A 25,993-nucleotide genomic window follows, 5' to 3' on the forward strand; every position below is an offset into this window, starting at 1 on the left:
GCAGTGGCAATGAGGCCCAGGGATTAAAGGGCTTGGGCACTCCATTTATGACTTTTCTACCAAAAAAAGACCCCAGAGCACATCATTTTCCTTGCTTACATAGGGGCCCATGGAGGTGTGATGGAGGTTCAAGATAATGACAAAAATCTGGGTTCGGGAAAGAAAAGATCTGGCTGATGACGCTGCAAATGTATTAGTGGTGTACCTGCTTAGATTGACTCGTCGCCACGGTAGCCAGTACCTGCTGGATGGCTTGGGCTGCAGAATGTGGCACATTCGACCTTCAGAAAGAGAGGAAAGAACAGAATTGTGTTATAAACTAGTGCAATGTTTGACAACTAGGCACACAATCCAAACGACAAACACTTGACCCTATTAACCCATCAATTCTCCCGTGAGCAGCACTGTGAGGGACCGCTGTTGTGTCTGCAAAACTATTAGTCGCTGCTCGTCCTCATTCACATCTGGTTTGTAATTTCATGCAGTCGCACCCAGGACAGGAAAAACACATTCGCCAAAACAAAGAGATCACTCTAGAAAACTTAGTGAGACCCTGCGCGAGCATCCCTCCACACGTCCAGGTCCTGTCGCCTGTTGGTGGTCTAAAACCAACTGTTCCAGTCCATGACAGACACGTTTTTTTCAACAATGGATAAAGTATGTGCTCTGATGGGATGACTAGGTGCTGTTAAGGAGGGAAAACAAGGACTGAGTACTTGATATACAACCCCCCCCCCCAAAAAAAATATAACTCCTACTAGGGGAGCCTATATATGTTTTTATGGAGCCTTGTATGTGATAATAACATGCAGTTTGCAATCTGTTCAATATGATAGGTGGTAAATTTGGTCCACAGCTCTGTTGTATCGTACTGCAGCACTAATATAGCAATTATTAGCCCTATGAGGGCGCTGAAGAGCTTGCCTACATGGTTGAAAGGATGCACTCTTTGTTTTGAACGTATGTGGGAAGTGTTTCCATGTCGCGTGTGAAAACCACCAAGGTGCGGTCATTGTATTGTGGGTCAGAGTGCAGTTTATTGTTGTTAGACTGTTGGTAGATTTGAACGGCTCTGCACGTACCCTATGGTATTTCATATTATATAGTCAGTGCCACAGGAATTATTCGGCTAGGGAGCACCAAATTATGCAGAAGGGTAGACTAAACTATGCCGCAGGAAAAGGCATTTTTTGAAAGGATTACTTCATTATTTTGTAACTTTTACACTGGGTAATTATATCTGGGCAAAGACTTCACCTCATTAGTTACAGTTTAACAATCAAATACAGAAATAAGCATCTGAAAGGTGACCATTAAATCTTTACGAGCAAACCAGTTGCCATGTCGTCAGTAACTTTTGATCTGTTTGAGCAAGAAACATTTTTTTTGTTAAAATCTGCAGATTATGCTGCAGATCATAGATTATGAGGCAAATGCGCAAAACCATAATTATGTGAAAAGAGCCGCAGAATCACATAATTCCAGTGGCCCTGGATATAGTTTGCTTAGCTGGTTTCTGTACAGGGTTGTCCAATCTGAGACTTTGTGTATAGTTGTGGTCCCCAGTTGGCATTGTTGGAGGGAGAGCGACGTGGAGAGATGTGTTGGGATGGGCATTTTTATTTTCATCTAATATCAGTGTGTCTTTGCAAGATGTATAGAAGCAGTCAGATTGTATAGCTATTTGGGACCTGCAGTGGAAGAATATATTGTAGTGCTCTGAATTAACCAACAATGTGTGTCAGATCTCTTCAGTTTTTCCATGCTTGTTCAATGGGGGATGTCTATGCCTTAAAGGAATGTTAGAAGTTAAAGTTATAGGTTACTGCTGACCGCTGAGTATTATGGTTTTAGTATTATTGTGGGTAAACGTATAACTATATAAATGCCAACACCAACCATAGGTCAGCCCTTCTTAGCTTACCTGTATATTGAAATAGTTTTGCTGGTTGAGTGGTTTGGAATTCGTCGGTTGTAAGCAAAGGATTGCTCTTGAGGGTGCAACTGTTTCCTGGGCTCTGCTGCAAGGATGCGAGAGATGCAGTTATCTAGGAAATAGCCATGTTTCAACTAGCTTTGGAAGTGTACATGTTCTTGAGTGCTTCTAATGTAGGGAGTTTCAGAGCTTGGCGGCTTGAACTGAGAAATATTTACTTATGATAAAGTTGAATGATGAGTAGTGCAAGCCTGGAGCTCAGTGTTCTGCGCGGTTTGTAATGCTTGAATTTGACCAATGGGTATAGTGGTCCTTTTTCTTAGAAGGCTTTGTGGAAAATGCGGAGTGCCTTGAAGAATGCCCTTCTAGCTATAGGTAGCCAGTGGAGCAACTGCAGGCCTAGTCACACATTCTCTTAGGTAAAGGTGGAGAAGAATCAGTTTGGCAGCGTTTTGGATGAGTTGTATTTTGCGCATGATGAATGCTGGTGTACCAAGTTGTAGGCTGTTGGCATAGCTTTGACATTAGGAGTGCGAGTATTGGCTTGCAGATTATGTTGGTGTGCAAGATAAGAGAAAATGTGATGTAGAGTTTTCATTGCGTAGAAGACACTCTTTGCAATGTTGTTAGCATGCTGTATCAGGGATAGGTCTGAATCCATGGTTATGCCTAGGTTTCTAACTTCTCTTGATGTTGGAGAGGCTTTGAAGATCCTTAGACTTTATGTCGGTAGGCTGCTACTTTTGCCATTGTCTGCAGGCCATAATCTCAATATTTAATATATTCAGCTTTAGATGGTTATTCTTAAGCCACGTGTTTATAGCACAAAGGCAGATCTTAGAGTTGTGAATTGTAGAGGTCTTTGGGACTATCCATTTTTAGAATGATTTGGGTGTCATCTACATACAGGTCATATGATTTTATCAAATTAGGTGAGGAGGTTATGGAGATGTTGAATAGAGAGGATATGTGGACCTCTGAGGAACGTGCCACAGTTGTGTGTGAGAAGGTAATGTGAAAGGTGGTAGGTAGATTACACTTTGTATATCTGTGAGATAAGAAGAAATCTATTTTAGAGCATTTTCACAGATTCCGGGATCGTGAAGTCTTTGCAGTAGCGTATGGTGATGGATAGTGTCAAACAGAGTTGATTAATCCAGAAGCAACAAGGCAGTGGTTGAAACTGGACTATCAGTCTGACAGAAAGCAATAATGTTTGGTTAAGTTAGAGAGTGGAGTAAACACTTCTCTTAATTCTTTTTCCCTAGAATGGTCCGGTTGATATGGGCCTGTAGTGTGCAGGGTTGGATGGGTTGAGGTTTTTCGTTTTGCGAGGTGGTCTAGGTTTATTCTGAGTTTTCAGGAGGTGAACTATGACCCATCAAGAGTCAAGCAAGTGGGCTGTGCAGTACTTGTTGGACAAAAGCATCATCCAAGGATGAATATGTGGCGGCCCAGTGTGCTTCTGTGCTGCTCTCCAACGATTACATGCCTCTGAAAATCCACCAATGTTGCTACTGTTCTGGCTGAATGAGCATACAGCCTCTGAGGAGCAGAAATTCAGCAGGTTTCAAAACAGAAGACTATCAGCCTAATAACATGTGCTCTGCCCTCTTTGTTGCCTGAGGTGATGAACAAAAGATTTGTAACCTTTATACCGGAGCTTCTGCCCCATCTTTGGGGGCTCAACAGAGACAGGCTGAGGCTCCGACTAATGCGTTCCCAGCAGCTGTCATCGCTGGCAGATAGACACACACAAGACAAACTCCATCAAAATTTTACAAAATTATGACTTAGCACTCACACCTCAATGATTATATGGTTAGTAATACCCGAAACTATGGCAACAATGTTAAGATAACAATGCACAGGCTCCCAGAATATCTTTTCACAATAAAAAGGTTCTTTATTCAACACATTTTTTCATTAAAACAATTTTTCTTCTTTGATTTTCCACTGTAGCCAACTTGTTTAGTCATAGGACTTTTTCAGGGCTCATTGATTTTTGTCCTGGTTTCTGTTGTACATTGTCCATGAGAGTCAGGAGTACCGAATTTCTGTAATAATTCCAGAATTTATATATGCACCACACGTACTCCTGGACTGCAGGTCAATCCAAGACAAAGGAGAATTGGAAAAGCACAAAATACCCAGACATAAAATTCCAAATTCTCCATTTATGCTTCAAAGGGGAGAATGCTAGTCAGTAAGTAATTGAATGCATGTTGAAGACATTAATCACAGTCCAAATGTCAAAACCAGTAACGTCTTGGATTGGCCTGCAGTCCAGGAATGCGGGTGCATATTTAAATTTGTTTTTTACATAATTAGAGTGTGTTTAGCACACATTAAACATCTTGCAACAAGCGGACAGTATTAAATCATCGCATCTAAAAAAAACTCAAAGTCTAGACTTGAAAACGGAAAAATATTCAGACGTGGGCTACATTCAATCAGGATTTCAAAAGTTATAGCACTGCCTCGTTCTAAATTTTTAAAAGCAGTACTTAATTTATCACACAGCCCAAAGCCAGTTAACCACTGAAGCTTGAAGCTTCAAACACGGACATGTTTTGCATTAGGAACCAACTGCCACAAAAAAGTGTGCCACGGATCAAATGTGAAAGTAGCCAGGACTAGATGTTAACCCCACTTTAGATCTGGATGTCTAATGCACTGTAAAAGTCAAGTAAAAGTTGTTTAACAGCTTTGTTTCAAGGGAAAAAAAGTCACACTGTAAATTTAGGTAGGAGGTAACTGAAGATGAATAATGTTTGAATCAAGTCAAATTAACGTGTCAACTACAAGGAACATAAAAGGTATGACCGTATTCAGAGCTGCTCAGACTGTTATTTGGATAGTGTTAGACCTGTCAGCCCTAGGGTGGTCTTTCCCTGTGATTTTTGCCCTTGCCTTATTTTTCCCACCTCCTTTTTGTTGGCCCATAGGTCTTCGGGCACCTTTCCATAGCTAATCTGTGTTAGGGTGCAGGTGCTCTCTACTTCAAACATGGCTGCCACTGGCCCCTGCTACTGCAGCGTGGTCTTTTTAGTGTAGCACCCTAGTTGCCAGGAGCAGACTGGATCCCCATACAATGTTGCAATGCCAGCCACCCATCCCCTGTCCATAGGTAGAGTGGGGAAGCTCCTGGAACCAGAAGGAAGGCGGACCTGGTTTTTGCCGCCTTAGAGAGTGGTCACCTGACCTGGGCATATATAAGCAAGGGAGGGAACATTTTCTAGTCAGTTGGGGCATCACTGACCTGGGGAACCCACGCAGGAGTTTTAGGCGGGAGGGCCTAGTGAGGAACCTATGCTACTGGGAGTGACAGGATTTAGGTGCTGCCTCTTAAGCTGGGTGAGGTGTCCTACGCTAGCCCCCTGATCTGGCCCAGTGGTAGGGAACCCCCTACCACTGGGGGTATCTATTAATATCTATGTTACCCCACTGGCCAAACTTATAAGATCTTTCGGGATGGAGGTAGTCTCGTATGCAGACGACACTCAAATCCTCGTTTCTCTACCCCATTCAGATGAACCAATCGCCTCCAAATTTAGATCTTGTATGGAGGCGGTCGGCAGGTGGATGGTTCTGAACTCTCTGAAACTGAATGGGGAGAAAACTGAGGTGATGGTGTTTGGGGGAAAAGAAAACATCTGGTCAGCCAACTGGTGGCCTGACTCCCTTGGTACTTGTCCCTCCCCCACCTCCTCTGCTAAAAATCTCGGGGTGATAATAGATCCTGCCCTTGACCTAGGCAACCAGGTGAGCAGAACTGTCTCCACTTGCTGGGGCTTGATTCATACTCTCCGTAGGGTTAGGAAATTTCTTTCCCTCCAGGCAAGAAAACAAATAGCTGTCGCTCTCATCGGCTCGCGTTTGGACTATTGCAATGCGCTGTATGCAGGACTCAATAAAGGACAGCTGCAGCGCTTGCAGGTGGTCCAAAATGCCGTAGCCAGATTTGTTCTGGATATCCCTAGGCGCTCCTCAGCCACGGCAGCCAGGAAAACTCTGCACTGGTTGCCGGTGGAACTGCGTATTCGGTTTAAGGTCCTGAGCATGACCTACAGAGCCATTGCTAAAAAGAGCGACACCGGAATTGGATCCATTATCTCCCACTATGTTCCCCCTAGAAACCTGCGTTCCTCCGGGAAGCTGCTTCTTGCAGCTCCCCGGGTACGGAAAGCCAGGTGGGGTGGTAGGGCCTTTTCCACTCTGGCTCCTAAGTGGTGGAATGAACTTCCTTTGGATCTGAGATCCCTTCCATCCCTACAGATTTTTCGCAGTGCCTTAAAGACCTTTCTCTTCAAGCAAGCTTATGTTTAAGATCTATGTCTCCCCTCTTGGTCCTTCCTGACCTCTGCTAGGCGCCTTGATACCTTCGGGTCATTGTTCTGCGCAATATAAATTATTTTTCAATTCAATTCAATTCAATTCACCCCAGGGTCCATCTGCAGTGACTGAGGAGAAACTCTTCAAGCCTTCAACTCAACCCCCCCCGCCCCCATCTTCTCAGCAACTTCAAGTAACCAGTATCCAAGGGCGCAGAACCATCCAAGCGCCGAGAAATCTACTTTTCCTTGATCAGAGACTACTGGGGTGACCAACCAGGTACTGGACTGTGCTGCCCTGCGCGCTCACTGCCCTCATCTGGGCCCATCTGGCCCTGCCTGTCCCCCTCTGACTGAACTGCTCTGCTGTCCCTGCCGAGCTGTGTGAAAAGCGCTAAGTCCTGCTTCCCCTGGAGCGCCGTATTCGAGACTGTCTGTCCTGACAGGGACTTTTGAAATTGCCTTCCCTCCTGCCGGCATTAATGGCTGACTGACTAATGAGCGCTGTGAAGCATCACCCCCAAGCGCTGTACCTGGTTCCCCTGAGGCGCCTGAGGAGACCGCGTCACCATCGCGGCATCGGCCCGCCCGCGCGACACCTCCGAGGTGCCTCCGGCCTGTCCTGTGGCCGCCTGCCCCCGCGCTGTGTCTAGCGCTGTGATTACCCCCCCTCGGCGGCCCCCGTATGCCAGAAGACGGCCGCCGCAGCGAATCCACCAGGCCGCACCAGGCTTGAATCCTTCCCGGGCCTGCATCACGTGACGGGGGAGCGCCGCCGCGTCATCGGCCGCGCCCCCCGCCCAAGTCGCGCCGCCATTGGCTGCCGGGAACAAGCCTCTGCATTCGAGGCCCGGCACCCGGTAAGGCCCAAGCTCACCGCGGAGGGGGTGAAGGATCCTCAGAGCCCCTCCGCTTTGCCCCACACGCCGCCTCGGAGCCTCCGACCCTCGGCGAGCACCGCAACTGTCCCGGAACTGCAGCGGGCCCTGTGAGGTCCTCGGGGGGGATCGAAGCCCCTGGTCCGGCGGAAGCTCCTCCCGCCACCCTCACCAGCCAACGCAAGGGCACCGGAGGGCCGAAGGAGAAAGGTAACCCCCGGGGAGGAGGGCGGTAGGCCGGTTGAGGCCCGAGGTCGCCCCTCCCCCGGGGTGAACTACAACTGGGCCCCGTTGGCCCCTCGCCTATTGTGCCTTGAGTGTTTGGGAGGCTTGGGGATAGCCTCTTGTCCTCCTGCATTGTTCTGCCTGCCAACTGAACTGTGGGTTGCTAGTTCATCATCAGATAATCCACTTCAATAACTGGTGGTGGTATAGTGCCCAACTTGGATGGCCTATAAGCTCATGTTTAATGAAATGTTTTCCTGCCTGCCATGAGGGGATGACCTTTTCTCTGTACTGAATTTCTTGCAGTGGTGGGCTTCTATAGTTCCTGAAGGGATCAAACTGCGACATTTATTGATTCATTCTAAGGGTATTCTGATGATCTGATCCTGGGTCGCAAAACGATCTGTATTCACAAGAAGAAATGCTTGTGGTTGGTTACTACAGGTTAATCTAAATTCTATAAAATTACCTTTCTGCCTGCTGAGTAGCATACCGCGACAGGCTGTGTTCTTTGAAGTTCTCCGTTGTACTGAAAGTACTTGCTGAAATGTTTTATCACTTTCTATGAAGTGCAATTTAGAAGGCGTCCAGGAGAGGTTTAATGTGGTACTTTAATGCAATGCTATGGTCGCTTCTTGCAGGATCCTCCAGGTTTATGAAAGTACCCTTTTTGCCTGCTGAAGAGTAGGATGCGACAGGCTGTGTTATTTAATGTTTCACTGCTTAGATGAGCTGGTTATGATTTTAATAACGAGTCTTACTGCAACTGCCTAATGAAATGCTTAAATGAAATCCTAATGATTAGCTAAATGCATTACTTGCTTGATCCAAAGTCTATATAAAAGAACTACTGGTGTGGTCTCCATTATTGCGCCCACTGTGTGTCTCATTGGATGAGTGTGTTAAGTAGCTGCTTTACACGCAAGCCCCTGGCTGCCTTCCTGCTCGAGCCATGCTACCCCCTTGAGAGCTGGTCCCAGTTCTTACATTGGTGGCGTGCGGTGGGATCCAGGACCTGTAGCTACCTAACACCCTCCAGTGGGACGGAGTGTGCTGCAATTAATTGGACACCTATCGTGCTACAAGCTAACTCAATTGCCCACTACTGTCTAGCCTGCAGCAAAGTGTGTTGAACCAGCATTGTTGCCCACGTCCTAGAATCTTTCTTCCAGGTTATCTAGGTCCCCACCTGACAGAATGGAGTTCCAGCTGGCTGACCTTGATAGGTACACGGCAGTGCAGTTAAGGGAGTTTTGTCAGGGGATGGGGGTGCCTGTGGGGACGAGAGCTGTCAAAGAAGAGCTCCGTACCGCCTTAAGGGCATGGGTAAGGGTCCACCCAGAGGAGGAAGAGGATGGGGAACAGGTCACACACGGGGAGGTGGACACTCAAGAAGACCCAGGCCTGCTCAACATTGACATATCAGACAATGTATTGCCAGGAAGACGTTCCGGGGCAGGGAGCAGTGTATCTAGGGAGAGTGTGTCACCGCAGGAGTACGAGGACAGGAGGGAGGAGAGGCAATTGAAGTGGGAGCTTGCCAAGTTAGAGCACGAGAGGGAGAGAGAAAGGGAAGATAAGAATCTGGCTTTAGAGAGAGAAAGACTAGCTATGGAAGAAAAGAAGCTGGCGCACGAGCTTCAGCTCAAGGAAATGGAGCTGCAAGCATTGCAGTTGAGTGCGCCAGGAAGTCCTAATGGTGGCAGCGTACCAGGAGCTCATCAGGAGCCCAGATTCTGGTTACCTAAGGAGGTGATAGCAAGCTACACCAAGGGGGATGACATTGCCAGGTGGTTGGAGGCGTATGAAGTGGCCTTGACTGCCCATGGGGTGCCTGAGAAACACTGGGGAGGTGGTTTGTACCGGTATATACCTCCTGACGTCAGGGACTCCCTCCTGTATTTGGAGAAGGCAGACCAGCTTAGGTATCCCCCCATGAAGGAGGCGCTTATCAAACATTTTGGCCTCAACCCTGAAAGGTATCGCCAGAGGTTTTGTGGCAGCCATAAGCTGTCCACGCAGAATTGGGTGGATCTTTTTGAGTATGCCCGAAAGGCTCTGGATGGTTGGGTGCGTGGCAGCGAGGTGCGTGATTTTGAGGGTCTGTATAACCTTTTTTTGTAGAGAGCACCTCCTGGATAAGTGTTTTCCGGAGTTGCGCCAACATTTGGTGGACCGCAAGCTTACTGATCCCCGTGAGCTTGCGGAGGAGGTGGATATTTGGGTCAGCACCCGGGTGTCACACAAGGGCCCCGGGGGAGATGGACCGAAAGGCGGACAGGGCGCCCCTCAGAAGAAAGAGGGGGGAGATAAAAGACCGGAGTTCCCACGAGGCCCACAAACTAGACAGTTTGGGAAAGGAGTAGGTACCCCACCTCAGAACCGTTCCCCAAAACCCACTTACCCTGACAAGAGTCAGCAGCCAAAATTGATCCGGTGCTATGAGTGCGGAGAGGTTGGACACTACAAGGGAGACCCCAGTGTCGCAAACGACCCCCAGCCCCCATTGGTGGCAAGAGTCCCGGGGTGGCTAGTGTAGCGCTTGGGTTGGAGTTGCCCCTAGATAGGGAAGGGGAGTGGACAGGCCTGATCCTGGTTTCACTCGGGGACAAAGAGATGGTCCCAGTGACGCCCTTACCATCGAATACTGCTAAGTACCAGCAGAGGGTGAAGGTCAATGGGGAGGAGGTGGACGCTCTGAGGGACACAGTAGCCAGCATGACCACTGTAGTGATGCGGCTGGTGTCCCCTGAGCAGGTTGTTCCTGATGTGTACCATCCGGCCGTGTTGGCTGACGGCAGAATGAGCTACTAACCCGTGGCTCAGGTTCCCTTTGATTGGGGAGGAGTGTCAGGCCCGTTGAGAGTTGCGATCAGCCCTGCCTTGCCTGTGGACTGTCTGCTCGGTAATGACCTCGAACATACCGCCTGGAAGGATGTGGAGTTTAAGGCCCACACTGAGATGCTGGGGTTACCAGGGTGGACTTGCGTAGTCACGCGGTCCATGGCTGCCCGGCAAGAAGCTCAACCCGGGTTGGAGCCTGAAACAAGGGCCCAACCCCATGCCGGTCCAGAGGAGAGTGTTGTGGAGGACACACCCCGTGTGATGGATGGGGAGCCCGCGGAGGTAACCCTGGAGTCCGTGGAGGTGGATGTCGTTCATGTGGGGGACCTGCCGACCCTTGCCGAGTGGCATGTGGAAGGAGGGCCTACCCGGGAGGAATTCTGTCGGGCGCAGAAGTTGTGCCCTACGCTTGAAGGCATGCGGCGACAGGCCGAAGCCCAATCGGCTAACCGAGAGACTGGCAGTTATCACGTGTATTGGGAGGATGGCCTCCTGTACAGTGAGCCAAGGGTTCCGGTGCATGGGTCCTCGAGGGCCTTAGTGGTCCCCCAGTGCTACAGGGCCTTTTTGATGGAACTGGCGCATGAGATACCCTTAGCTGGACACCTGGGCCAGGACAAGACCTTTGCGAGGCTAGTCCCACATTTTTATTGGCCTAGGATGAGAGTTGCCTCTGACACCTATTGCAAGACCTGCAAGACTTGCCAGGCCAGTGGCAAGACGGGGACCAAATTGAAGGCCCCATTGGAACTACTCCCGGTGGTCGGGACCCCTTTTGAGCGGGTCGGTATTGACATCGTTGGGCCGTTGGACCCTCCGACCTCTGCGGGACATCGGTTTATTCTGGTGTTGGTGGACCACGCCACTCGGTACCCGGAGGCCATCCCTCTGAGGACCGTTACTGCACCTGTGGTGGCGCAGGCCCTGATGGGGATATTCCCCCGAGTGGGATTCCCCAAGGTCGTGGTGTCGGACAGGGGCACGAATTTCATGTCGGCCTACATGCAGGCCATGTGGAAGGAGTGTGGAGTGAACTATCGGTTCTCCACTCCTTACCACCCCCAGACTAACGGGCTCGTAGAGCGCTTCAACAAGACCTTGAAGGGGATGATCCGGAGCCTGCCAGAAGACTTGAGGCGGAAATGGGACATCCTCCTCCCTTGCTTGCTGTTCTCGTACCGCGAGGTACCCCAGAAGGGAGTCGGGTTCAGCCCCTTCGAACTGCTCTATGGCCATCCCGTTAGGGGACCCCTCAGCCTGGTCAAAGAGGGGTGGGAGAAGACTTCAAAGAAGCTTCCCCATGATGTTGTCAGCTACATGCTGGCATTCTGCAGCCAAATGGCCAAGCTGTGGAAGGAAGCCTCAGACAACTTAGAGGCTAGCCAAGCCGTCATGAAGGAGTGGTATGACCGCAACGCTCGGACGGTAGAGTTGGACGCTGGACAGAAGGTCTGGGTCATGGAGCCTGGGGAGCTTAGTGCCCTCCAGGACCGGTGGACTGGTCCGTACGTGATTGTGGAGCGTAGAGGCCAGACTACCTACGTCGTGGACTTGAAGACCCCCGACAGCCCCACCGGGTGCTCCACGTCAACCACCTGAAGCCTCATCATGAGCGATCGGAGCTTGCTCTCCTCTTGGTGACGGATGGGAGCGAGGAGGAGGAAAGTGAGCCTCTTCCTGACCTTCTAGCGGCTCAGGAGAAGGATGGTTCAGTGGAGGGAGTGGTCCTCTCCCCATCCTTGACCCCAGAACAACAGAGGGACTGCCGCCAGGTTTTGGCGCAGCACGCCTCGTTCTCCCTCACGCCTGGAATTACACATCTGTGTACCCATGATGTGGACACAGGGGACAGTCCGCCAGTGAAAACCAAGTCTTACCGGCTGTCCGATAAAGTAAAGAACAGCATCCAGGGTGAGGTGACCAAGATGCTGGAGCTGGGTGTGATCGAACCCTCCAGCAGCCCGTGGGCTAGTCCGGTTGTGCTGGTGCCGAAAGCAGCTCCACCGGGCACCACACCACAACTTCGGTTCTGTGTGGATTATCGGGGGTTGAATTCTGTCACCAAGACAGATGCTCACCCGATACCACGGGCAGACAAGCTGATTGACCGGCTGGGAGCAGCCAAGTACCTTAGCACCATCGACTTGACATCAGGGTACTGGCAGATTGCCATGGCCGATGGAGCGAAGGAGAAGACAGCGTTCTCCACCCCGGAGGGCCACATCCAATTTCGAGTGATGCCCTTCGGGCTCAAGAATGCTCCGGCCACCTTCCAGCGGTTGGTGAACCAGGTGTTATCTGGCCTGGAGTCCTTCTCAGCGGCGTACCTGGATGACATGGCTGTCTTCAGTAGCACCTGGGAGGACCATCTGCAGCATCTCCAGGAGGTGCTGCGGGCGTTACAACGCGCTGCCCTCACCATCAAGACTAGCAAGTGCCAGATTGGACAGGGATCTGTCGTATACCTGGGACACCTGGTGGGTGGGGGTAAGGTGCAACCCCTCCAGGCCAAAATTGAGACCATCATGGCATGGGAGCCCCCCAAAACTCCTGAGGTCCGAGCTTTCCTCGGCCTCACTGGCTATTACCGCAGGTTCGTCAAGGGATATGGCACCATCGTGGCCCCCTTGACCGAGTTGAAGTCCAAAAAGCAGCCACGCAAGGTGATCTGGACGGCTGCTTGCCAGGAGGCATTTGAAACACTGAAGCGCGCGATGTGCACCGCTCCGGTGTTGGCCACTCCGGACTTCCAAAAAGAAATCATCGTGCAGACAGATGCCTCAGAGCATGGCATAGGCGCCGTGCTGCCGCAACTCAACGATGATGGCCAAGACCAACCTGTGGCCTTCATCTCCAGAAGACTCCTCCCTCGGGAACGGCGATGGAGTACCATCGAGCGAAAAGCCTTCGCTGTGGTCTGGGCTTTGAAGAAGTTGAGGCCATACCTTTTTGGCTCTCACTTCCTAGTTCAAACCGACCACCGACCCCTTCGCTGGCTCATGCAGATGAGAGGCGAAAACCCTAAGTTGCTAAGGTGGTCCATTTCTCTACAGGGGATGGACTTTAAGGTGGAACATCGGCCAGGAGCTGACCACGCCAATGCTGACGGTCTCTCCCGGGTTTTCCGCCTTAGTGACGAGAACTCCCTAGAGGTTGGGTAGCTCTCCCCACTTTCAGCTGGGGGGGACGCATGTTAGACCTGTCAGCCCTAGGGTGGTCTTTCCCTGTGATTTTTTGCCCTTGCCTTATTTTTCCCACCTCCTTTTTGTTGGCCCATAGGTCTTCGGGCACCTTTCCATAGCTAATCTGTGTTAGGGTGCAGGTGCTCTCTACTTCAAACATGGCTGCCACTGGCCCCTGCTACTGCAGCGTGGTCTTTTTAGTGTAGCACCCTAGTTGCCAGGAGCAGGCTGGATCCCCATACAATGTTGCAATGCCAGCCACCCATCCCCTGTCCATAGGTAGAGTGGGGAAGCTCCTGGAACCTTCCAGAAGGAAGGCGGACCTGGTTTTTGCCGCCTTAGAGAGTGGTCACCTGACCGGGGCATATACAAGCCAGGGAGGGAACTTTTTCCAGTCAGTTGGGGCATCACTGACCTGGGGAACCCACGCAGGAGTTTTAGGCGGGAGGGCCTAGTGAGGAACCTATGCTACTGGAAGCGACAGGATTTAGGTGCTGCCTCTTAAGCTGGGTGAGGTGTCCTACGCTAGCCCCCTGATCTGGCCCAGTGGTAGGGAACCCCAGGGTCCATCTGCAGTGACTGAGGAGAAACTCTTCAAGCCTTCAACTCAACCCCCCCCCCCCCTCTCTTCTCAGCAACTTCAAGTAACCAGTATCCAAGGGCGCAGAACCATCCAAGCGCCGAGAAATTTACTTTTCCTTGATCAGAGACTGCTGGGGTGACCAACCAGGTACTGGACTGTGCTGCCCTGCGCTGCGCTTACTGCCCTCATCTGGGCCCATCTGGCCCTGCCTGTCCCCCTCTGACTGAACTGCTCTGCTGTCCCTGCCGAGCTGTGTGAAAAGCGCTAAGTCCTGCTTCCCTGAAGCGCCGTATTCGAGACTGTCTGTCCTGACAGGGACTTTTGAAATTGCCTTCCCTCCTGCCGGCATTAATGGCTGACTGACTAACAAGCGCTGTGAAGCATCACCCCCAAGCGCTGTACCTGGTTCCCCTGAGGCGCCTGAGGAGACCGCGTCACCATCGCGGCATCGGCGGCGCCCGCGCGACACCTCCGAGGTGCCTCCGGCCTGTCCTGTGGCCGCCTGCCCCCGCGCTGTGTCTAGCGCCGTGAATACCCCCCTCGGCGGCCCCCGTATGCCAGGAGAGGGCCGCCGCAGCGAATCCACCAGGCCGCACCAGGCCTGAAGCCTTCCCGGGCCTGCATCACGTGACGGGGGAGCGCCGCCGAGTCATCGGCCGCGCCCCCCGCCCAAGTCGCGCCGCCATTGGCTGCCGGGAACAAGCCTCTGCATTCAAGGCCCGGCACCCAGTAAGGCCCAAGCTCACCGCGGAGGGGGTGAAGGATCTTCAGAGCCCCTCCGCTTTGCCCCACACGCCGCCTCGGAGCCTCCGACCCTCGGCAAGCACCACAACTGTCCCGGAACTGCAGCGGGCCCTGTGAGGTCCTCGGGGGGGATCGAAGCCCCTGGTCCGGCGGAAGCTCCTCCCGCCACCCACACCAGCCAACGCAAGGGCCTCGGAGGGCCAAAGGAGAAAGGTAACCCCCGGGGAGGAGGGCGGTAGGCCGGTTGAGGCCCGAGGTCGCCCCTCCCCAGGGGTGAACTAAGACTGGGCCCTGTTGGCCCCTCACCTATTGTGCCTTGAGTGTTTGGGAGGCTTGGGGATAGCCTCTTGTCCTCCTGCATTGTTCTGCCTGCCAACTGAACTGTGGGTTGCTAGTTCATCATCAGATAATCCACTTCAATAACTGGTGGTGGTATAGTGCCCAACTTGGGTGGCCTATAAGCTCATGTTTAATGAAATGTTTGCATGCCTGCCATGAGGGGATGACCTTTTCCCTGTACTGAATTTCTTGCAGGGGTGGGCTTCTATAGTTCCTGAAGGGATCAAACTGCGACATTTATTGATTCATTCTAATGGTATTCTGATGATCTGATCCTGGGTCGCAAAACGATCTGTATTCACAAGAAGAAATGCTTGTGGTTGGTTACTACAGGTTAATCTAAATTCTATAAAATTACCTTTCTGCCTGCTGAGTAGCATACCGCGACAGGCTGTGTTCTTTGAAGTTCTCCGTTGTACTGAAAGTACTTGCTGAAATGTTTTATCACTTTCTATGAAGTGCAATTTAGAAGGCGTCCAGGAGAGGTTTAATGTGGTACTTTAATGCAATGCTATGGTCGCTTCTTGCAGGATCCTCCAGGTTTATGAAAGTACCCTTTTTGCCTGCTGAAGAGTAGGATGCGACAGGCTGTGTTATTTAATGTTTCACTGCTTAGATGAGCTGGTTATGATTTTAATAACGAGTCTTACTGCAACTGCCTAATGAAATGCTTAAATGAAATCCTAATGATTAGCTAAATGCATTACTTGCTTGATCCAAAGTCTATATAAAAGATCTTGATTTTCAAATACAACTACTGGTGTGGTCTCCATTATTGCGCCCACTGTGTGTCTCATTGGATGAGTGTGTTAAGTAGTGAATATGCTACTTACCAGTATGCATCTGTTCTTGGCATGTAGGGCTGCTAACATTCATATCTTAGCATTAGATCGCCGCCTAGTGTTGGGTCCGGATGATCGCACATTGTTGTCTTGGAAGAGTCTTCGAAGTATCCTGAGATAGGTGACTCCTCCCCTGGACTACAGTGCGCATGGGCATCGGCTCCATCCCCAGATTGTTTTTCGCCATTGTGGCAGAAGATGGAGTGAAAGGTGTAAAGGATGTCCATGCTAATGATTGAATACAATAGTATATCTGCAGCTGCGACAGGCACCGGGGAGGAGGGTGGGCGATATGAATGTTAGCAGCCCTACATGCCAAGAACAGATGCATACTGGTAAGTAGCATATTCAGTTCGAGGCATGTAGGCTGCTAAATTCATATCTTAGCATAGAATACATAGCAGTCCCTCCATCAGCGGCGGTTGCCCGTGCCAGCTGCAGAAACCTGAAAAAGTGTCTTGAGAACAGCCTGTCCTACAGCAGCTTGCTGCTTGGAATGCACGTCTACACAGTAGTGTTTTGTAAAGGTATGTGGTGTAACCCACGTGGCTGCTCTGCAAATGTCCTCTAAAGGAATGTTCCCTAGGAAAGCCATGGATGCCCCCAATTTGCGTGTGGAGTGCGCCCTTGGGGGTATTGTTAAAGTGCGCTTGGCCTTTTGATAACAGATTTGGATGCACTTAACGATCCACCTGGCTATTCCTGCTTTGGAAATAGGGTTGCCTTTATGTTGTGGTGAGAAGGCAACAAAAAGTTGTTTTGTTTTCCTAAAGGGTTGTGTCCTGTCTATGTAGTACATCAACGCCCTCCGTACGTCTAACGTATGGAGCATTCTTTCCGCCACCGTTTGTGGGTTTTGGAAGAATGCCGGCAAGTCAATAGTTTGGTTGAGATGAAACTGTGACACCACCTTTGGAAGGAATTTGGGGTTAGTACGTAGCACTACCCTATTTGGATGAATCTGAATGAATGGCTCTTGGATTGTGAGCGCTTGCAGCTCACTAACACGCCTCAGTGACGTAATAGCAATTAGGAAAGCTACTTTCCACGTTAGGAACTGAAGTTCACACGAGTGCAGTGGCTCGAATGGTGGTCCCATCAGTCTGGTGAGGACCACATTGAGGTTCCACACCGGAGCTGGCGGTGTTCTTGGGGGAATGACTCGTTTCAGACCTTCAAGGAAAGCTTTAATGGCAGGCACTCTGAAGACAGAGAGATGCTGCCTATTCTGAAGATAAGCTGCGATGGCGGAGAGATGTATCCGAATAGAAGTGAACGCTAGATTGCACTTGTAAAGATGTAGCAGATAGCAAATGATGTTAGGGATAGATGCATCTAGCGGGTTGATGTCATTGGCTGTACAGTAAATGACAAAACGCTTCCATTTTGCAGCATAGCACGCTCTGGTAGTTGGCTTCCTTGCCTCTTTGATGATGTTCATGCATTCTGGAGGTAGGTTAAGGTATCCAAACTCTAGGACTTCAGGAGCCAGATCGCCAGGTTGAGCTGTTGCGGATCTGGATGCTGAATTTCTCCATGGTTCTGCGTCAAAAGTCTGGGCGTGAGGCGCAGTCTTTGATGCGGCACCACTGAGAGTTCGAGGAACGTGGTGTACCATGCTTGGCGAGCCCACGTTGGAGCAACCAGGATGAGAGTCATCGCGTGCTGCCTTAGCTTTCTTGCCACCAGCGGTATCAGAGGGGCTGGCGGAAAAGCGTACGCAAATTTGCCTGACCAGTTCATCCATATCGCATTCCCCTGCGACTGTGGGTGATGGAACCTGGCGGCAAAGTGTTGGCATTTTGCGTTTTCTTTTGTTGCAAACAGGTCTATCTCCGGATGACCCCACTGCTGGAAGTACGGGTGGAGTACAGATGGGTGTAACTCCCACTCGTGCATTTGATGGCTGTATCTGCTGAGCAGATCCGCCATCTGATTGTCCTTGCCCGGGAGGTGTTCTGCCATGAGGAAGATGTTCCTCTGAATGGCCCACCGCCACATGCCCTGAGCCAGATGAGACAGCTGTGGCGAGTGGGTGCCCCCCTGCTTTTGAATGTAGTACATCGCGGTCATGTTGTCCGTCCGGACTAACACTACCTTGTTGCACAGATGTACAATGAAGGACTTGAGCGCCATGAAGATTGCCATCAGTTCCAGATAGTTGATGTGCATCTTCTGTTGCTGCGTCGTCCATAGTCCCTGCACTGTGTAAGTGAGCAGATGAGCTCCCCATCCCTGGAGAGATGCGTCCGTTGTCAGGATAATCTGTGGCACTGGGTCCTGGAACAGTCGGCCCTTGCAAAGGTTGTGTGGATTCCACCAATGCAGAGAGTCGTATGCCCGACTGGTAACCAACACTAGGTCTGTTAATTGTCCCTGAGCCTGTGTCCACTGATTTGCTAAGCACTCCTGGAGCGGGCGCATATGTAACCGTGCGTGAGGGACTATGAAGATGCAGGAGGCCATCATGCCTATCAACTGCATGAACACTCTCGCTGGAAGTGAGTGTTGTGGCCTGAACTTCTGGATTAGAGACTGCATGCTGTCTATCCTGACTTGGTTTGGTTGATCCATGGCCGTCAGGGTATTGATCGTCGCACCTAGAAACTGCCGGACACGTGCCGGCTGAATATGCGACTTTGGGTAGTTCAACGAGAAACCTAGATCGTGAAGGAGGTGAATGGTAGTCGACATGTCCGCGGCGCACTGTTGTTCCGACTTGGCTTGAACGAGCCAGTCGTCCAGGTAGGGGTAGACATGTATGTTCCGCCTCCTGAGGTGCGCTGCTACTGTCGCCAGACACTTGGTAAACACTCTTGGGGCTGTGGTGACTCCGAAGGGTAGGACCTTGAACTGATAATGCCTGCCTTGGATAGTGAACCTGAGGTATTTCCTGTGGGACGGGTGTAGTGGAATGTGGAAATAAGCATCCTTGAGGTCTAAGGTTGCTAAGAAGTCCCCTTGGTTTAACAAGGGAAGAATCTGTTGCAGTGTAAGCATATGGAAATGTTCTGACAGTATATACAGGTTGAGGGGACGCAGATCCAGAATGGGTCTGAGAGATCCGTCCTTCTTTGGAATAAGGAAGTACAGGGAATATACCCCCGTGCCTTCCTCTCCCACTGGCACGAGCTCTATTGCGCCTTTTTGCAGCATCACCACCACTTCCTGCTGCAATAAGTGCAAGTGCTCTGCGGACATAGGCCTTTGCCTTGGTGGAATGTTGGGTGGAGTGGATTTCAACTCTAGACAATAACCGTACTGGACAAGTTGTCGCACCCACCTGTCTGTGGTGATGTTTCTCCAGACGGGCAGGAACTGCTGTAGTCTCCCCCGACAGGTGTTAAGTGGTCGGGGGGCAGTGACAGAGAGTCACTGTTTGCTTGGGGTAGAGGAGCGGGAGTTGTTGTTCCCTCTGCCACGTCCTCTGGTGCTGTTTCCTCGGTAACCCCCCTTGTTCTGTTTGGGGAACGAGGATTGTGCTCCACCTCTAGAGAATTGTGATTGTTGACCCATCTGTCCTCTGGTGACTCCACGTGCACCTGAGCGACGAAAATTATTGCCACGAAACTGTTGTGATTGTAGGGCCCCCCATAGACTTAGCAGTTTCGGTGTCTTTTTTAATTTTTTCTAAGGTGGTGTCAACATCTGGACCAAACAGTCTATCAGGATTGACTGGCTGATTAAGTATGGTTGTTTGAATGTCAGGTTTAAACCCCGATATGCGGAGCCACGCCTGTCATCTCAGCATGACGCTAGTGTTAATGGCCCTAGCGGCTGTGTCCGCGGCATCAAGTGCACACTTTATGGCTGCGTTGGAGATCAGTTTACCCTCCTCTATAAGCAGTTTGGTGCCCTCTTGAAACTGCGGAGGCAGGTGTTGTAAAACTTGCTCTAGGGTGTCGTAATGCGCCCTATCGTAACGTGCCAAGAGTGCCTGTGTATTTGCAATACGCCAAAAATTGGCAGCCTGTGCAGCTACTCTTTTGCCTCCAGCCTCTAGCACTTTGGACTCCTTATCCGGGGGAGGAGCTTCACCCGTTGTTTGGGAGTTGGCCCTTTTGCGGGCATTTGCGACCACCAGGGAGTCAAGCGGCAACTGTCCCCGAATGTATGCAGGGTCTGCAGGTGCTGGTCTGTACTTTTTTTCGATACGTGGATTGACCACTCTCGCCCTGGTAGGTTCTTTAAAGATGTCCGCAGCATGCTTGAGGACCCCTTTGAGCATAGGCAGTGTCTTTACTGTCCTTTCAGAGACTGAAAAAGTGTCAAATAGAAAGTCTTCTTCTACCGGGTCAGCATGCATGTCCACATCATGATTAGCAGCTGCCCTCTCAATGAGTGCATGAAAACCTGCAGAATCTTCTGTAGGGGATGCACGTGCACTGAAAGGCTGTGGGTCTTGCCCCACATTTTGGGTGCCTTGGTCACCAATGTCATCATATGAATCTGGCTGTGCATCTGGTTCATTGACGGGGAAAGTGTATTGGTCATCTTCATCATATCCCTCACCCTCAGAGTGTTCTGGAGAAGGAGTTGGGCTCCTTCTTGGAGGAGGCTGGATAGGTTCCATGAGGCCTGAAGCGTCTTGGGGAAGCTTTTTCTTCTTCAGGGGGATGACATAGGAGTCCACTGGCTGTGAAGTGATCCTCCTCTTGTAAAGGGTCAATTTGCCTGTGTCTGCGTCGATAAAACGCTCAGAATCCTCTTCTGAGTCGAGTACCCGACTTGAAAGTGCCCCTGCCGTTGAAAAATCCGACTTCTTAGGCGTCGATTTTGTTGAAAAGGCCTTCGGCGCCTCTTTTGGCGGCAGAAGGAAGAGAAGGTTACCCGCAGGCTTCACCGGAACGACCATCGGCTTCTGTGGCGATGGCATCGGAGCAGACGTAGCAGAGGCCTTCTCCCTGATTCTCTGTAGTGAAGAGGCAATGAGGGACGCGTCACTTACAGTGGCCTTTGGCACCGACGAGGTGGTCTTGACCTTGCCCTCGGATCCGACGTCCTGTCGGCCCTTCTGTGTTTTGGACGATGATGCCGCAGCCGCCGACCCAGAGTCCATGGACCGATGCGCAGATGTGCCAGCCTTCGATCCTTGTGATTTTGTCGGCTCCGTTTCCACCACGCGTCCGACTAACGCAGTCCCAGTCGGAACCGGAGCTGTGTCGCTGGCTTTGGCGGGCTTTGCCGGCGTCGCAGCGGTTGACCCGTGCCGACCACCCTTCTTAGAGAATCCCTCCTCTGGCGCCGATTTCGAATCGACAGATTTCTTCGACTTCTGTGGACCGGAGGCCGACGGAGTCGATGAAGCAGCGGGTTTAGCCGTTTTTGGTGGTACGGCCGCCATCTTAGGGACGCTCGAATCCATAAGTTTCGGTTTCGATTTTGGGTCGGCCATTTTAGGTGTAGTCGATACCGTAGGTTTCAGTTTCGGTTTCGATACTGGCTGCGCAGCAAGTATGTCCGTGGCCGGGCCTGAAGGCGGGGCCGTGGCTTGCGGTACGGGGTCTTGGGTAAGGCAGACAGGCGATCCCGTGACCCGATCTTGATCTTCGTAACCTTCGGGGCATAGCTCGTCCCCTGAGCTATCTTCCGCGGCCCCATAAACCTCTTCGACGTCCCCTACCTCGTCGACGTATTCAAGGCCTTGACCCACGACTCCGTCGTCGTCTTCCGGATCCGCCTCGACCTCCGTCCCGGGCGGGGAGATTTGAAGATGATGGCTCTGGTCCTCCTCTTCTAGGTCGCCGAAGATGTTTTCTGGATCCGGGGCTGCTTGTCTGGCCTCAAGGCGCACCGCGCGCCGAAGCTTGAGTGTCTTCTTGGACCTGAATCTTGCGCAGGCCATGCACTTGTCTTCGTTATGGTCTGGTGAAAGGCATTTGTTACAGACCGGGTGCACGTCTATATGTGGGTATTTGGACCCACAGAGCGGACAGTTCTTAAACGGACTCCGCTCCATGCTGAAAAGTTGCGGTCGTGTCGCGATGAGAAGGCCTCGATGTCCGAAGAGTGAAACTACTCCGCTGCTTCCGACTCCAAGAGACGGAAGAACTCGAGACCGTGCGCAAACAATACCGACGCAAAGAATATAAGGCCTTTTGGCCGTAAAAAAGCTAGTTTTTCTCGGTTCCGACAGAGAGACGTCGAGACCGCATCCGAACCCAATGGCGGAAAAAAACAATCTGGGGATGGATCCGATGCCCATGCGCACTGTAGTCCAGGGGAGGAGTCACCTATCTCAGGATACTTCGAAGACTCTTCCAAGACAACAATGTGCGATCATCCGGACCCAACACTAGGCGGCGATCTAATGCTAAGATATGAATTTAGCAGCCCACATGCCTCGAACCTGCTTTACACGCAAGCCCCTGGCTGCCTTCCTGCTCGAGCCATGCTACCCCCTTGAGAGCTGGTCCCAGTTCTTACAGATAGCTTTTGAGCAGTAATGCTCGCCGTCCTCAACCAAGGACTGGGACAACAAGCAGCAATCCACTAGCACCAGACAGCAATCCAAAATTGAAGGATCTGGTTCCACCTCATCCACAGAACTCTAGTTCCTCGCTTGACAGGACGCAGAGGATACAGAATAGACAGGACAACAGCACTATTTAGAGCCCTAATACAAGGAGCACAATGCAACAACCCTGGATAAACAATAGCCCAACAAATGAACAGGGCAACTTGCTGCGATTCTGCTTCCTAACAGTCTTTTCGTGCAACACAAATGAAGCCAGTGGAATTTACAAAATGCTGAGCTGTGTGTAACAAGCTAACACTTTATGAGACAAGGTCATTAATAGAAGTGGTGGGCGAGTAACTGATTCCTCGGTACTGCATGAAGAGCTCTGCAACCCGAGGGAGATCAAGGGAGCTGTTGTTTACCAGGAAAAGGAGTTTTAAGAGGAACTGATGCAGCCAAACAAAAGCTGTTCGTATCGCCCATCTTGACCGCATGAAGACATAGGGAGTCAAGTCAAGTCAAGTCAGAATTTATATAGCGCACTACATACCCAGAGGGTCTCAAGGCGCTTGAGGAAGGGGGGGGGGGGGGGGGGGGGGGGTTTACTTATCGAATATCCAGGTTTTAAGCTGTTTTCTGAAGGCTAGGTGGTTTTGAGTAAGGCGGAGGTGGATGGGAAGGGAATTCCAGGTTTTGGCCGCTAAGTAGGAGAAGGATCTTCCCCCCATGGTGGCTTTGTGGATGCGCGGAACAGCGGCGAGGGCTTGGTTGGACGAACGCAGCTGGCGGGTGGGGGTGTAAAAGGAAAGGCGTGTGTTGAGACAATCAGGTCCAAGTTCGTATAGGGCTTTGTGTGCGTGGGTGAGGAGACGGAACGTTATTCTCTTGTTGACGGGGAGCCAGTGAAGGTCTTTCAGGTGAGCGGAAATGTGGTCTGTGCAGGGGATGTCTAGTATGAGTCTGGCTGAAGCATTTTGGATGTGTTGGAGTTTTTTCTGCAGTTTTGCGGTTGTACCGGCGTAAAGGGTGTTTCCGTAGTCCAGACGGCTTGTAACCAGTGCGTGGGTGACAGTTTTTCTTGTTTCGGTGGGGATCCAGTGAAATGTTTTTTTGAGCATGCGTAAGATGTTGAAGCATGATGATGAGACGGCGTTGACTTGTCTGGTCATCAAGAGTGAGGAGTCCAGGATGATGCCCAGGTTCCGTGCGTGGTCCGTCGGTATGGGGGCTTTTCCTAGGGCCGTTGGCCACCAAGAGTCGTCCCAGGCGGAAGGGGATGAACCTAAGATGAGTCCACTTCATCAAGAGAGTTGAAGGTAAGACACCCAGGAATATCTACTAATAGGCCCATAGAAGAGAATTACCTTCAGCGGGCTTTCCCTTAGTCCCATCTGGGGAGCATATGGAGATTGTTCTTGTGTGGAAAACCATCACGTTTAAAAGACAGAATTAGATTATTTTGACACAAGATATAATCGGCTAGAAGTTTCTTCTTTCAGAGATAGTTTCCTAGGTGGGATGTAGCGGGGCAAATGTACAGCTTCACTCAAGTGTCAAAATGTTGGAGTCAGATGATACAGTAAGGAACACTGTGTTTTTAAAATGGATTGCAACCTCGGATCCACATAAAAAAGCAACAAAAAACAGAATGAAAATCAGAGGGCCGGGAAAACACTACAAAAGGCTCTATGAGGTCAGATCCACGGATGCAACACAGCCACATACTGGCAGAGAAGAGCAATTTCACTTTTTATGGATTCAGTCTGGTACCTGAAAGGGTGATTTAGGAGGAGAGAAACTGTCACAAAGATGTATCCTCACCACCTGAATTTTATTTGTGACACATGAAATGTTATCAAGTTGGGTTACAGTGTTCAGCAGTGGGGAGACCCTGAGAGCCATGCAGCTGTTCAACATGGTAACTGGAAAGTGTCAGAAATATCTTTTAGATATGTGTAATTCAAACATGAATATGTTTTGAAATTATATTGTAAATGCTATTTGTTTTTTTTAATGGTTGACAAAGATTTGGAGAACATGTTTTCAAGAAACACACATGAACTTTCATACATGTGTGTCCATGTTCACATACGCAATTAGGATGGGTTGTTTTATTTTTGTTCTATTTTTCATGCACATGAGCACTTGGGCCATCTAACGTAGTTGTACTGGTAAATTCATGCATTGGTCTTGGTCTTGAGAGGTCTTTTTAGCTCAAGGATACATAAACAAATCAGCATGTTTGCGTTTTGCCAACAGCAGTTAGAATCGAGGTTCTTTTGTGGCACACTCGCATACAGTGGGAGTAATGTTTCAGTTTTGTTAACACTTGACAACGGGTCCGGTTAATATGGGTTGCAGCAGGTACCAGGCGGGTGCTTGGCTTTGACGGTGGTGTGCCTACTTGCCACCACCCCCCTTCCGAGACCCATGGTGTGATTAATCATTACACCGCATATATATTTTGGCTTTCCAAATATGAGGAACTCCTATGTAACAGTGTGTTACTATAATTTTAATTTTTCACATTCTTGACCTCAGGTTAGGGTGGGCCTTAGCGCGCCCATACCGGCGAGGTTTACAATTTGGTCCTGAAGAATGCCTGGCTATTAGCATCATATGGGCAGAAACATGTTGACCACGCACAGTGGGATATAGCTAATTAATCTATCCAGTTAATATATCCCTTACTTTGTTTTTATTCGGGTCCGATTGGACAACTAATAAAATTATTTTTGGACACAATCTAGGCATTTTTGAACCACCACACAATCACTTTCACTTGTCACTCAAACAATACAAACCCGCTCCGCAGTAATTCTGGCGTTGAAGCACACCAGGGGGCATTCGGCCTTCCTGGTGCGGCCCGATGATGAAGCATGTCAGCAACTAGGTTGGTGAGTGAGGGCTTTCTAAAGAATCAAGTTTGATTCTTCATGCTTGCTCTTCTCCTGAGAAGGCACACTCTTTCGTTGGTTTGACTAGACTTGACAAACACCATTATAAGTACAGCTCGGGGTTACAACATTAAAACTTATCCTGTAGATTATTCAGCCATTTACAGTGATAAACTGGTGACCTTGTTGGCCGTTGAATGATGACAACGGGTTAGTCCTGTTTCCATACTGATAGTGGAAGACGCTGGCTGAACGCGGCATTTCTAGGTTTGAGCAATGGGATCAACCAACTAACAGACCTGTAAATGTACTGACAGAGAACACACATACTTGGGAGAGTGAGGTACAAGTATTTTGGTTATTGAGAGATTAAGGGCCAGATGTAGGTCAGCAAATACCGGTCGGTAACGGCCGATTTCGGCCGTTACCGACCAGTATTTGGTGATTGAGATGTAGGGGGCCTATATTTTACAGAATCGGTAAATTTACCGATTCGGTAAATTTACCGATTCTGTAAAATACCGAATCGGTAATTTTACCGAATGGGTCAATCCATATGTAAGTGGCACTGGAAACAGCGCCACAGGCCCCATAGAATTAGTTATTTACCATGTAATACTATTGCATGGTAAATAACGAATTTCTGTATACATGCACATCTGTGCATGTACACCTGTGCCATGTGGCACACATACATGCCCTGAGGGCATGCATGTGTGTCACATGGCA

At 50.3% G+C, this 25,993-nt stretch overlaps 2 protein-coding genes across 8 annotated transcripts in view; one reads left to right on the top strand and one right to left on the bottom strand.

The window, feature by feature from the left end:
• FAM78A (family with sequence similarity 78 member A) overlaps window positions 1-25,993 on the top strand; it is a 984,894-nt gene that overhangs the window by 873,255 nt on the left and 85,646 nt on the right. The window lies entirely within an intron of this gene.
• The window catches only part of NUP214 (nucleoporin 214), a 369,960-nt gene that overhangs the window by 127,775 nt on the left and 216,192 nt on the right, over window positions 1-25,993 (bottom strand). For all 3 annotated transcript variants that reach the window (XM_078646199.1, XM_078646198.1, XM_078646200.1), the window contains exon 25: window positions 206-281. In XM_078646199.1, the coding sequence (XP_078502325.1) occupies window positions 206-281 (76 nt within the window). The remainder of the gene's footprint in view (window positions 1-205; window positions 282-25,993) is intronic.

Source organism: Lissotriton helveticus, chromosome 5_1, assembly GCF_964261635.1.
Source record: "Lissotriton helveticus chromosome 5_1, aLisHel1.1, whole genome shotgun sequence".
NCBI lineage: Eukaryota > Metazoa > Chordata > Amphibia > Caudata > Salamandridae > Lissotriton > Lissotriton helveticus.